The sequence below is a fragment of the Aptenodytes forsteri genome, unplaced genomic scaffold, assembly GCF_000699145.1.
Source record: "Aptenodytes forsteri isolate BGI_AS27 unplaced genomic scaffold, ASM69914v1 Scaffold53, whole genome shotgun sequence".
NCBI lineage: Eukaryota > Metazoa > Chordata > Aves > Sphenisciformes > Spheniscidae > Aptenodytes > Aptenodytes forsteri.
In genome coordinates, this window is record NW_008795909.1 from 14,658,049 (window position 1) to 14,671,065 (window position 13,017).

General features: G+C 45.6%; 1 protein-coding gene across 1 annotated transcript; it reads right to left on the reverse strand.

Moving 5' to 3' along the window:
* Positions 1–3,764: 3,764 nt before the first annotated feature.
* RHOA (ras homolog family member A) lies at positions 3,765–12,744 on the reverse strand. Its single transcript, XM_009284491.1, has 4 exons — positions 12,584–12,744; positions 9,650–9,770; positions 6,031–6,161; positions 3,765–5,028 (listed from the first exon to the last, which is right to left on the reverse strand). Exons 1-4 carry the CDS (start codon positions 12,737–12,739, stop codon positions 4,855–4,857), a joined length of 582 nt encoding a protein of 193 aa, XP_009282766.1. The 5' UTR covers positions 12,740–12,744; the 3' UTR covers positions 3,765–4,854.
* Between the last annotated feature and the right edge of the window lie 273 nt (positions 12,745–13,017).

Below are 13,017 nucleotides of genomic sequence, written 5' to 3' on the forward strand. Positions count from 1 at the left end.
GGGCGCGGAGCGTCTGTACGGGCGGGCGGCTCACCGGCCAGCCGAGGGGGTCGGCGCCGCCGTGCTCAGCCGTGTCCCTGCCTCTTTCCCATCGTCACGGAAAGGCTTGGCGTTTTTCTGATCAATCGAACGCTCAGAATTGGGTGGTCTACGCATCCACGGGTAACACACAGGGAAGTGCCACCGATTCTCGGAAATGCTGTGGAAAATCAGCAAAACACAAAGTGCTCCCAGGAGCCAAAACCTTTGTGGTGACAAGACAGCACAGGGTACGGAGACGGCACAGCGCAGCACCAGGGGCTGCAGCATCCTCCTAGGACACTATTGCCAACAAGAGCGGCTTTTGGGAGAGAAAAGCCTTCAGTTTGTGCACCAGGAGGGGGAACAGGAGGTACCCTGAACCCAAAATGCTGCGGTCCAGGAGTGGCCACAAATGCCTTTCTTCAGTCTCCTTTTACAATTTTTCCACCTCTTTGAGGCTGGTAAAGCCTCCCTTTACTTCAGTGGTTGCTTTTCCCCATCCCCGGCTTTTCCATTTCTTGCCTTAATGCTTTGGTCTGTTTCAGGGAGTTTTAAATCGCGCAGTAGTGACTGCCCTTTTTCTCGCGGATTCAAGGCAGCCCTAAGTGAACTACGCTGACTGTTGCCTGTACCCACACCAGGCAGCGTGGCCCAGCCGCTCCTCCACGGGTCTTTGTGCTGAAACATCGCCCTCCTCCAGAGCACACTGTGAAAAGGCAGGTCTGGGCTCAGGCCTCGAGGTGATGTCCGTGGGTTGGACCAACAGGGACGTGAGGCAGCACACCTCGGCAGGGACCAAGAGCAAGGGCTTCAGCACAGCACCTGCGGGGAAGCAGGGAGCCCCTGCCGAGGCTCCTGCCAGCGTTTGCGCCAAGTGAGCTCCATTCACAACAGCCCCAAGGTCAGGCATCTGCTTATCAGCCCTGGCCCCCAGCCAAGGCAGCCGGGGCCCCAGAGTGCAGGGGGATGTGCTCAGGGCCCCCGCTACTGCTCTCTGTTCTCTTTCACGCTTGGTATCGGGGACTCATCACGAAACGCCAGCTGTCACTACTAACAGGCCAGCATATAAAGCTGCGTCTCTGGTCTGGGTTCCCAGGTGACCGCAGGATCCGGGGGTTTTGCTTTGGGCCACTCTTGGCACCTGCCCCCACAACTGGGAACTAGAACAGTTCCTGGCTGTGGCGAGTTTTGGGGACTCGCCTGATTATCTTGCATGTTCAGGGACCTGCAGTTTTTGCAGTGTGTTGCAGCACTGATAGCAGGAGTCATGACAAGTGTCCTGAGAGAGATCAGAGCAGCCAGGAAATGGCTGACGGGACGAGCAGAGGCACGTGACCCGTGTTTGCTCTTGAGTAAATTGACGGTTACAGTCCATGCAGCCTCCTCACCCGCCTCTTGGGCACGGCGAGCCGTGGTGGTTTGAGAAAGAGGAATTTTTCTTCAGGGGTGACCTCTAGGGCAAGTGCCACAGAGGCATCTCTCTGCTGCCACTTCTGACGCTTGCTCAGGCTGGCACCTTCAACCCTCTGGCTGGACCTGGGGATTTCATCTGAAGTAGGGAGTTTACTTCTGGGGCCCTGCCCTTTTCGGACAAGAGCAGGTTAGGGCTTTCCCTTCCTTGATGAAGCGAGTTTTAAGGAAACCGAGTGAGTTGAACTTCTTTACTGGCTTGGAGCTGCGCCCTGTGCCCAGACACGCTCTGTGGAGCCAGCTAAAATTGGATCCAGAGGAGTGCCAGGAGCTCCTGAGGGACTAGATGGGCTCAAGGGACCCATTTTGAGATGTGTGACAAGGGACGGTTGTCCTATGAGGTCAGAAGATTGCTGTTTAACAGCAACAGCAGTGAGTAATCACAAAGGTTGCAAAACACGCTTTCCCGCCTGCTGATTACGTCTTCTCCCCACTCCTGGTACCAAACTCCCTCCCCTGGCCAGGGGGCTGGCACTTGGCTCCTAGCTTTTCCCCTGCCCCTTTCACAGCTCCTTGCCTGGCTGGATCGCTCTCCATGAGCGCTGAGCTCTCATTTCCCAGGTCTGGTCTGGCTGCCTGTGTCCTCAGTTTCATCCCGAACAAAGGTGGCCTCCAGAGGTAACAGGTGCGACGGGAACCCAAAGGGAGCCAGGCTGCCAGCCCTCGAAAGCAGGAAGGCTGCGAAGGACTGATAATTTAATAACCACATGCTCCTGAACAGGCTTCCACTCTGATGCCAGCGGTGCAAGGGACAAGGAGAGGGAGCTGGAGCTTCTGGTCATGGACGGGAGACACTGACTTACCGACATGTCTGAACTTGGAGAAAGGTGGGCCAGGCCTGGAAACCTACTGCCAGCGGGTGGGCAAGACAGAGGAGATGGGGAGGTGGTGCTGTAGGTTAACAAGAGCTGAGATTAATAACTGGGATAACAATCACTTCTGGGTGGAAGTGCATCGGCAGATACGAGTATCAACCCACGAGCTGGGTCTGAAGAACACGCAGACCTTACTCAAAATGCCCACGGCTGAAGAGCTGCTCTGTAACTGCGACCATAGAGAACTGCAACCCAGCAGCTCTGCAAGACTGAAAAACCCGTTCTGCTCAACAGCAACCACCCCACCCCACACCGCCCAACAACAAAACCCCCCAAAAAAGGGAACTGCAGAGGGGTGAGCAACCTTGTTAACAGAGCAGAGAATGAAATCCTCACAGGCAGCCCCGCAGCTGCAGCTGGGAACCTCCGCTCTGTTCAACCCCGTCACCCCTGCGTGGGCGGAGAACGGGCACCCAGGAGAGGAAGGAGGGGAGGGTGGGGCGGGTGCCACGGCCACGGCCAGGCTGGCCAGACACTTCACGCTGGGGTGTCTGTGGCTGCAGAGGGAGGACAAAGACCAGAGGTACGGAGCACTCCCGCGGCCTCAGGCCGGGTCAGTTTCTCCTTTGTTGCAGGAAAAGGAATCGGGAACATTGTCCAAAAAAGGAAAAAAAAGAAAAGGAAAAAAAAGTGACATTGGCAGTTTTTAGGACATAACTTGGGTGCAGCTAGGTGCTCACTTGTATGGATTGTCATCAGCAACTGGACTCCGGCTGAGCCTCTCAGCTCACCAGCAGCTGCTGTAAATACCAGCGCAAGCGTGGAGACGCACACTGCTACTCCGTATCATTTCTCACCCAGGAGAAGCACAACCTGCTCTCCAGCCTGGGTGCAGCACAACGGCCCATACCTTGAGCCCATCCCTTGTTGCAGCGCTTGAAGGCATCCCGCATGAAAACGGCATGGCAAACATGTTGCCATGCGCGACATCTCACACATGCTCCAGCGCAGCGCGTGGGGTGTACGACAGCGCAGACCAGCACACTGCATACCATCGCATGCTTCTACAGCAACACCGCCCTCGTCTCCTCCCTTCTTCCTACGCTCCCCTCCTACATAGCCTCCTCCTGCTCGTCTATTCCCATGCTCAAGACCGACAAACTCAACTCGACTGATGTACTCTCAGCTGGTTTGAGTATCAAAAGCAGCTCCCGGGAAGCTTTGCCACTCACCGCAGGTGCCAGGCAGGGCGAAGGATTCCGCCTCTGCTCTGCTGCAGCGTTCAGAAACTGCTGCGAGCAGCGGATGGGTTATCACTTGCTGGGAAACAAAAAAAAGTATTAAAGCACTTGCAACTGCTCAGCGAATCCTATCACAGCTGTATCAAAAATGGTATTTCTGATTCAGGCTGTCAGACGCTGGGCCAAAAACCCAGAGTGAGGAATACAGACACCAGGATACAGGGAGCTTAGAAAACTGCCTTTATTCTATTAGTTGTTGGAAAAATGAAAATACAGAAAGAGTTTAGTTGGCTGCAGAACAGCAAGAAGTTCACAGGTTAGGAGTCTGATCACTACATGGTAACCAAACTTACACAAAAAGTTTCATTTTTTTTTAGTTTTGAAACTGGGTCCAGCAATGAACTTAAGGCAACTGAACAGTTCAGAAGCTTTGAGTGTGAGCAGGCTGTCTTTTCTCATCCCTACGGCACGTCATGGAAAAAACTCCTCCTGGGTGTGCAGACCACTCAAATCATTCAAATGGGTCAGACTTACAAATGAACAGGGGAAGAGGATCAGCTGCTTTCCATCGGACTTTATTTTCAAATACAGTTTCTTAAAAAACCCAGAACACCTTAACGCAGAGGTTACAAGTAACAGTATTAGGAAATCCAATTATACAAAAAATACTACATCTAAGCTGGGGTAAATAGATTTATTTTTGGTAACATACATTTAAACTGGCACTAATTACACAGTAACTAAAAGGTAACTAACATGAAACCACAGAACCCTCACTTTTCCTTAGCTGAATGGGACTTGGTCATTTCAGAGTGATCACATTTTCAAACTAATGTTTTACACCACTGAGCCATGAAAATCGGATCTTCCTAAATGTGATAGCACTGAAGCTACACTTGATTCCACATACAGCCATGTAACTGTTGTACTCAATTAGAATAGGACGTTAGTTATAAAGTAGTTACAGATCAATCCTCTGTGTTGACAGCTTTTTCTCTTTCTAGAGAGAAGAAAGAAGATAGAGAATTGTCTTCAATTAGCGCCTGGCATATCCTGTGAGTGCAGAAAAGGTTTGTTAGAGGAATGTTGAGGTTAACCTTGGGTGCACAGATGAATTTGATGCGGATTGTTATAAAAATCATGGTTGGCTTCTAAATACTGGTAGCAAGATGACTCGATTTTTAAATCTCTTAAGTAAATTATAGATAATGAAAAAGGCCAGTAATCATACACTAAGATTAATAAACAGCACTTCAAAATTACTCAAGTGCAGGGTGCTGCTTTGGCCATCTTCCTCTGGCCACACTTTATAAGAGAAGGCACCCGGACTTTTTCTTGCCACGCCGGGCTTGCAAAGCAGCTCTAGTGGCCATTTCAAAAACCTCCCTCACACCGTCTTTGGTCTTTGCCGAACACTCCATATACCCAAATGCACCAATGCGGTTTGCCATATCTCTTCCTTCTTCGGGTTTGACAGGCTCCTGTAACAGCACAAAAGCAGCAGGTGAGAACAATCCAAAGCCACACCGACGCGCACCCGCCGGCCCGCTCCCACCCAGCTTCCCAACAAAGGCAAAGGAATTTCTGGATTAAATGCACATAATTAATTGGTTAATTAATAATTAATTGCTCCCCTGAGAGCGATCCTTTAAATAATAATAAAGGCAGATTTAAAATGAAATTTGCTTATTTTCTCAAGATGCAACATGCACCTCAGCCTGGATTACACAAACGGGGTGTATGCTTGCATACCGCGCCAACGCTTGAGGACACGATCGGTTTTCTAACACCTCTGAGCTTAAAGGCCGCGAGACCCTTTGAAACTCGAACAAAAGATTGCTTATTTCAGAGGAAACATTTATGCAACTCTTTCCCACAATTGTAACAAAAGCCTATGAACAAATCCCAAAAATCAATGCCTCAGTCTTTGTATACAAACAAATATTATGCAACAGGAGCAAAAATTCCAGGACAGAGCAGAGTATCTGCAGTCCCATACCCAAGCTGGGGGTTTCAGACACGATCTGAAAATGAAACCTAGTGATAGGCTCAGGAATGAGCTACAGCACCTGTGGTTATCGCCTCAAAACACCTACCGATAAAACCATTCCCTTTCACACCCTGAACATACAAAATAAAGAACAACTCGAGCGTGCACGCACTTGATATGTTGATGTCTCCTAATTAATTCCTTTCTACCTCGGGGATCCAGCTCTCCAGCAGGGAGAGCAGCTGACTGTTAGTAACCCAATATAGCTGTTTTCATTGTTGAGAACGCCTTTTTCTAAAAATTAAATCTCCAAATATGAAAAAAGAAACACTCAATTAAAAGTAATAGATACTTTCTGGTTTCTGTCATGGGTCAGTGTTCGTTATGCAGCCCATAGGAAGCTGGCAGCAAGCTGCGGGTGCCCATTTAATGCTCTGGTACAACCACTATACACGTTCTTCATTCACTGCGAGACTATCAGAAAGGAACCTGCCTGCTTCATTTTGGCCAGCTCTCGTCTTGTGTGCTCGTCATTCCTCAGGTCCTTCTTGTTTCCTACCAAGATGATAGGCACGTTGGGGCAGAAATGCTTCACCTCCGGGGTCCATTTCTCTGGGATGTTTTCTGGAAAGAAAGAAAAAAAAAAAACAGCTCTCGTCTTGTGTGCTCGTCATTCCTCAGGTCCTTCTTGTTTCCTACCAAGATGATAGGCACGTTGGGGCAGAAATGCTTCACCTCCGGTCCGGGGTCCTCTGGGATGTTTTCTGGAAAGAAAGAAAAAAAAAAAAAGTATGATTGTACTAAAACCCACTTCTGGGGAAAGTTTTATCTTAAAGCTTTTACCTGCTGCCTGAGTGGTTTTAGCTCACTAATCCACACTGATGCCCTTTTTTCTACTCTTAATTTGGGAAGCAAATAGACCTGTTCTGGTATTACCAAAAAAGACAAGCCTGTCTATGGTAACTTTAAGGCTGAAGGACACCTAAACCCTTGGCTTCTCTACGTCTCTCAGTAGCTACTTGACAAGGGTTAGCATAAGGTACTTCAAAGAACAGCATGCAGAACTCTGAAGTAGAGAGTTACGGAATATTTTGCTTCAAGAGAAACATTTTATTTATCTCCAGAAGCTAAAGATGGGCACAACCTTGAAGCGTAAGTTTTTACATCACTTTTCTTTTAAAAAGCAACATCAACCAACCACTCCAAACTCTCCCATTAACTGTAGCAGAAATGTTGTTCTATACACTAATTACAGATGCACAGAAACAAAGACTTTGTGTAAGTAATCTGCAGATTTGCCACTTCTCCCTATCTGCAGCAAATGAATTTGTGCTCACATACAAGAAACTTTTTCCTCCTAACATAACTTCCCTACATGACTTTTTTTAAATGGAGCTGCAAATGGAAGACTTGAGGGCTTTTGAAAACAAAACCTTGATAAATTCTATATAGCAGGAAGTGTTGAACAGCCCAAAACATTTGGCTTTGCTTTCAGAGGTTCTCAGACATCTGAGATTCACCAGTGGATGTACCTGCAGGCTACATAACCCCTTTTTATCCTCACGAAATTCCATTCAGCTTTTGAAGAGACATTAACTATTATGGCATTGTTTTCTTGCTTGAAAGAACAACTTAGACAAGCATTTTTGAAGCCAGTTTTTGCGCTACAGCCAATTCTGCAGCTGCACCTGGAGTGCTCAGGGGGTGCCAGCCCCTAGACGCTGCACACCTGAAGAGCCATCTGGCAGTTCACTGCTCCCTCCACTGCTCCCAGGGACACAGGAGCCCTGATACTGGCAAGCAGGAAGGGAAGAGAGGGAGGAAAAAATGGCCAAGATCAGGTTTGACTTAATTAAACCCCTCTCCCCTGCCTCCAGGGGTCAGTAACCCATCTTGTTTCCAGGGAGGTGAGGTCAGTTAGCTCTCCAGCTGCCAGGGGAGTAGCATGTGCAGTAAAAGTGAGCATAGCTCAAACCTTGTACGTAGCTGTTTACAGCCACACCAGGCACGACCACAGCATCGCTGCCAACTAATCCTCAAATTGTTTTGGAGAGAGAGAGACAAAGACAATGAAAGATGTCTCTAAACACAGGATCAGGTGGAAGTGATGAAGAGAGAGATCAGGATTTCCCAGATATCAAGCTGGCACTGATTTTTCTAAAAAGACACTTTCACACCCAACTGCCTGTTCAATGGCTGCTACCCTTCAGAGGCAAGGCAAGAAATGCGACTGAGCAGCTATCAAACATTACCCCAGTTAGACTGTAACACCACTGCAACATCTTAAGGAATATTCTGTCTGCTCATTTACTCAAACCTTCTGTGAACTGTGGCAGGAATGGTATTTTTCAACCATTGTGGTAGCTGCATTCAGGACTAATCCTTCCATTAACTGCATTTCTCTGCTTCCTGGATCCTTTTGTGTCATTCTTGTTTCTTCCTAAGACGCAACTCTGGGAGGCAGGGTTCATCCATAAGATAGATCAGAGGTGTAGTACAAAAGCCTCTCTGAGGACAGCTTGCAGTGATCGTGATCACCCTGGCAGTAGGAAACTCCAAAGGATTCAGTGATTTAATACATTTAAGAGAGAACTGGTATCCCATTTATGAGCACCAGTTAAAATAATTGGAGACCTGTCATTAACAGACAAAGCAGAGGGGTGTCTCACTTTTCCTGGCTAGGAGCTGCCCCACGCATGGATGTAATTTTGACCAGTTACAAGCAAGTACCAGTCAGTCACTGTACAGAAGGTTCTTGTCAGAGTACAGCTGGTCATACACACACACAGAATCAATGTGCCTAAAGATCTACCTTAACATTATCTGCATTCCAATATGAAACCCCACAAATAGCCACTAGTGAACAAATCCCACTGGTGAGAAGTAGATAAGGGAATTTTTACAGAAATTCACTTGTTTAAGAAAGTGCTACCATGATGCATTTGTTCAGGAGACTACACTGGATGGATGGAGTAATTACCATTTTAAAGGGACAGAAATCAAAGTTCCAGACATGTTGAGTCTTAGAAATAAGAGTATCTCTATCTCCTGCTCCTTACTCTCTTCAAAAATGTCTTTGTAAGATCAAATACATCAATAGCTACGCATTAGATTTATAAATCGATCAGTGAAGATTTCAGTCTTGGACTCCACACAGAAGAGGTGCCTATCTAATACACAGATTTTTGAAACGATGTTTTTGGAGCTCAGAAATCATAAATCAGGCAACTCTTCTTCTCTTTTCTCCATCACAAGCAGATGTCAGTCACTGGAAAGCAGACTAGGAGAGTATAAATCTCCAGCCTCTGATCACTTACAACCAGTGAGAGCACCACCCCCTTTCAGTGCAAACCCCCCTCCCGTGTGGTTCTACCTCATGTTTTTCACCCACCAAGCAGAGAGCAAAATAACCCCAGGCTATTTGGGATTAATAACTCAGAGTGTTTCAAGCTGATCTCTCTTGAATAAAAGGAGGGGGGGTTGAGGGTGGTGGAAGGGATGAAAAAGCTAGTGAAAGCTAGCTTTCCCATTTACATAGAAAGGAAGTTAGTTTATTTTCCTAGATATAGCATGGTTGCGAGTGTATAAGAACCTGCAATTTTCAAGGAGAAATTAAAAAAAAAGGTAAAATAAAATCAAACCTTGGGTGGGCCATGCCACTCAGTGGACACCTTATGCACTCACAGGGCTCCCAGACACAGCAGAGTGCAGCTACAGCCTTCCTGCTTGCTTGGGTTCACCAAGGCAGCGCCTCCCAAGGGATGAGCACACCAGCACGCTGCCTTGGCCCACCAGACAACGTTGCCGGGTTGGGGGTGCTGATCTAGGCCAGGGAGCTGCCTCCCTGCTAAATGTTGCTCAAATTATGCAGCAGAGCCCTGGGTAAACAGTGTGCTGCTGAGGCTTACAAAACACCACTCAGCATTGTTGAAGAATACAGGTTCCTTTAAGATCTTAATGTCTGAAAACTATACATTCAAACCAGTATGAATTTTGAAACTAGGAATGCTTTCAATCATTACAGCACATGAAAATATATTTTACAGCACGATTTCCAAGGGGAACACAGCGACACAGAGACGTAGTTCTGATTCAGTTAGCGATCTACTTACCTAAACTATCAGGACTATCAATTGAAAAACACATAAGTATAACATCAGTATCTGGATAAGAAAGCGGTCTAAGTCGATCATAGTCTTCTTGTCCTGCTGTATCCCACAAAGCCAACTCAACCTGCAGAACAAAGATCAAGGCAGTTAGCCAGATCACCAGGGAAGTTTTGATTCAGAAGCTAGTAACCCAAGAGAAGTGGATAAAATATTTCAGTTAACACCACTCAAAAGGAGGAGACTACAAGACAAACCGCTTTGACAGGAGAACTATTAGAAATTTTACGTTCCATAACTCCAAAATTCAATTTATAGCACCTTATGAGACTTTTCTTTACATCCATGACCAGTGCCAATTCTCTGAAAGGACATAAAAGCTACCAGCAGAAAAGCAAGACAGAAGGATCGAAGGGAATCGGCTCCAAAGGGCTGGGAATCTCTCTGATAAGCATTCCAGAAATACCAGTTTTCAGTGAAAGTGGACTCTCTAAAGTATATGCTTTTAGGATTATGCACATTTTCATTTCATTTACAGCTGGAACCTGTAGTGACTAAGAAATGTCAAGATTGTACTTACTTGTGCACAAATTCATTTAAACTCCATCACAGCAGAAATTTACACTTGTAATTTGCTTTGAAATAAAGCTGATTTGTGTGTAAAGCTTCTTGTTACTAAGAACTGAGTAAAGTAGCTAATGTTCTCAATATTTCTACTTACGGTGGAGCTAGGGGAGAACATCCCAATAGGATCGTTTAAAACTGTAGAAGGAAGAGCCAATGTTTAAACTAGGAAATTTAAAAACTAGAATCAAGCTCTCAAGGTATACTCTTGCTCGAGATGCTCTGATGCATTTGCCTTTGTAATGGAGTGGGTTCCTTCTTGTTTAAGCTCCTACATTCAAAAATTACAGGAAAGAAGTCCACAGCAGCTCAGATGGGCAGAACTGGAACCCAAATGTGAGCTTGAACGTGCAATGCAACCGTCTGGTTAAACTGTGAAGATACAAAGCCTTAGCTGCGTGCATATACAAAAAAATTCTTCTGTATTTCAGTCAGAAATACTCCCCTCAGAGTCACCTCTGCATTTGCAAATGTGAATTTTGTGGCAAACGTTCTTATTTTTTACAGAGATGTCTGTTGAGGGTTCCCTCACATGACACTGCAATCAGCTCCTTTGCTCTACCTAAAAAAACGCATCTCGTGCCATCACTGTTTTGTCTTCACATGGCTTCTGAACATTTCTGGTAATGCTTTTCTAGGAAGACAGATGTAAGCAGCTGTCAAACAGATCAGTCTTAAGTACCACTCTCCTACAAACTTTTCTAATCAAGTTTTCAGAAGACAAAGTGCTCAGATAAAGTATGTCATCTAGTCACAAAAAAATTCAGCTGACATTTCCACAACAGAAAATGCCCTGCTCAAGCTGCTCATGCAATGTTTATTTAGATACCGGCTGCATACAGCTGATAGGGCATGACTCTCTGTTCAACCCATTTAGAGATACAGAGATTCAGGCAGAAGGGAATGAGGAAGTTTGACTAGGTGATAAGAGAGAGAAATTGATATCATACATATTTTAAACAATAGTCCTTAGAGTCTAAGATACAATATAGAAACTGCAGAAATGGTCACCTGGGGGGAAAACATGTTCTAATATGAGTCCAAAAGTAAGGGGTTTTTTTACCCATTCATATCATGGGAGAGAAAAGCTCCTTTTAGACTCAAATAGCATGAACTATCATGACTAAACCCACAAATAATCCATGCCTGTAACAGTAGGAGATAAAATTTAACGTAAAGCCCAAAACTAGCTCAAAAAGTGTTTGCTCAAATCAGGATCGAAACCGAGCAGTTTCAATCAATCTGTCACTGCATCTGAACCAGAACTGACTGAAAGATGTTCTGGCTGTACCTGAACCCAGAGCAAAGGCTCATGTCGCAGCAAGGAGCGAGACAGGGAAGCTCAGCACCGTCAGCATCAAAAACATGCTTGACATGAGGACCCATGGCACTGAGGTCAGCCCTGTGTGGTCACAGTAACAAAACAGACATATGCATGGTTTGAAAGGAGTTGAGCTTTCCAAGGCGCGAAGTTTCTGCTTTGTGTGCTTCCGGAGTTATCCTGGAAAGTGACAATTTTACACATCACACTACCTTGCATGACATAAACGCAGAAGGCAACCTATCCGGCGTTCAGAGAGCAGCCTTCTGAAAACTGCCTCTTGGAGCAGGCGTCTGGCATGTTTGCTTGTTTGGCAAACAAAAGGACTCAGAGGTGACACAGATTGAAAACTGATTTTCAAAATATTTACAACTAAAATGAAATATTTTAATGATTAATTTACTGAAGTACAAACTAAAAATGAAGCTCAGTGAGCTGTGGGTATGCTTGGCTGCTAAGAATTGCGCTCCTTCAGACAAGTAAGACAGATGATGCTGATGTACACTACAAAAATCAAATCCCTTTGAAGCCTGTCAGTCATCTCTTCTGAAGAGGATCCTGCATGTTGCCAACAGAGAGTATGAAAAGACTCTCTCCAGGAACTACTCTTTGTTAATCACAATACCGGGTTCCTATCAGAACAGGGACTCCACTACGCAATTCCAAAGGCTAATAGCCCGGTGTCCTCAGCATGTAGGCACGTCTTCGAATTGCTCCATCCTCTCCCACCTACTGCAACATTTTACTTGGAGTAACTGTATGTTTTTTAGAATTTCAACTTGTATAAGGTTAGAAATAGGTCGTTGAACAGACATTGGATATAAGCAGGTTCTAGCAAAGCCAGTATTTTTTCCACAGGAACATGCTTAATATTTAAAAATATGTTTACAACATGAGCACTAAGCATGTGTACTAACCACTTATTAAAGAAGCATAGAGATCTCCATGCTATTCTGAATAAATGCAAGTTCATTTTGACAGAAGTGTACACATACCTGCTTTCCATCCACTTCGATATCTGCTACATAATTTTCAAAGACGGTGGGAACATACACTTCAGGGAACTGGTCTTTGCTAAATACAATCAGCAGACAGGTCTTTCCACAGGCACCATCACCCACTATAACCAGCTTTTTTCGAATGGCTGCCATAGCTGAAAAACAAAACGACGACTCATTAATTCTTCCGCCGCAGCTTTTGACTGAGATGCTAATAATTAACAACCACTAAGTTTCCAATTAATAAGAATTTTTAAATTGAGTCTACATGTCCATTAGAGACACAGGCAAGTATTTGGAATCACACGAGTTCAAATTCCCATCCTTTTGAGAAAAACATTCCCCAGGACTTGCCAACACACTGGTGAGCCACTGGGTGCAAGAATAATAGAAAGGAGAGGAGAGCAGCCTGGATGGGCATTTCTTTACCT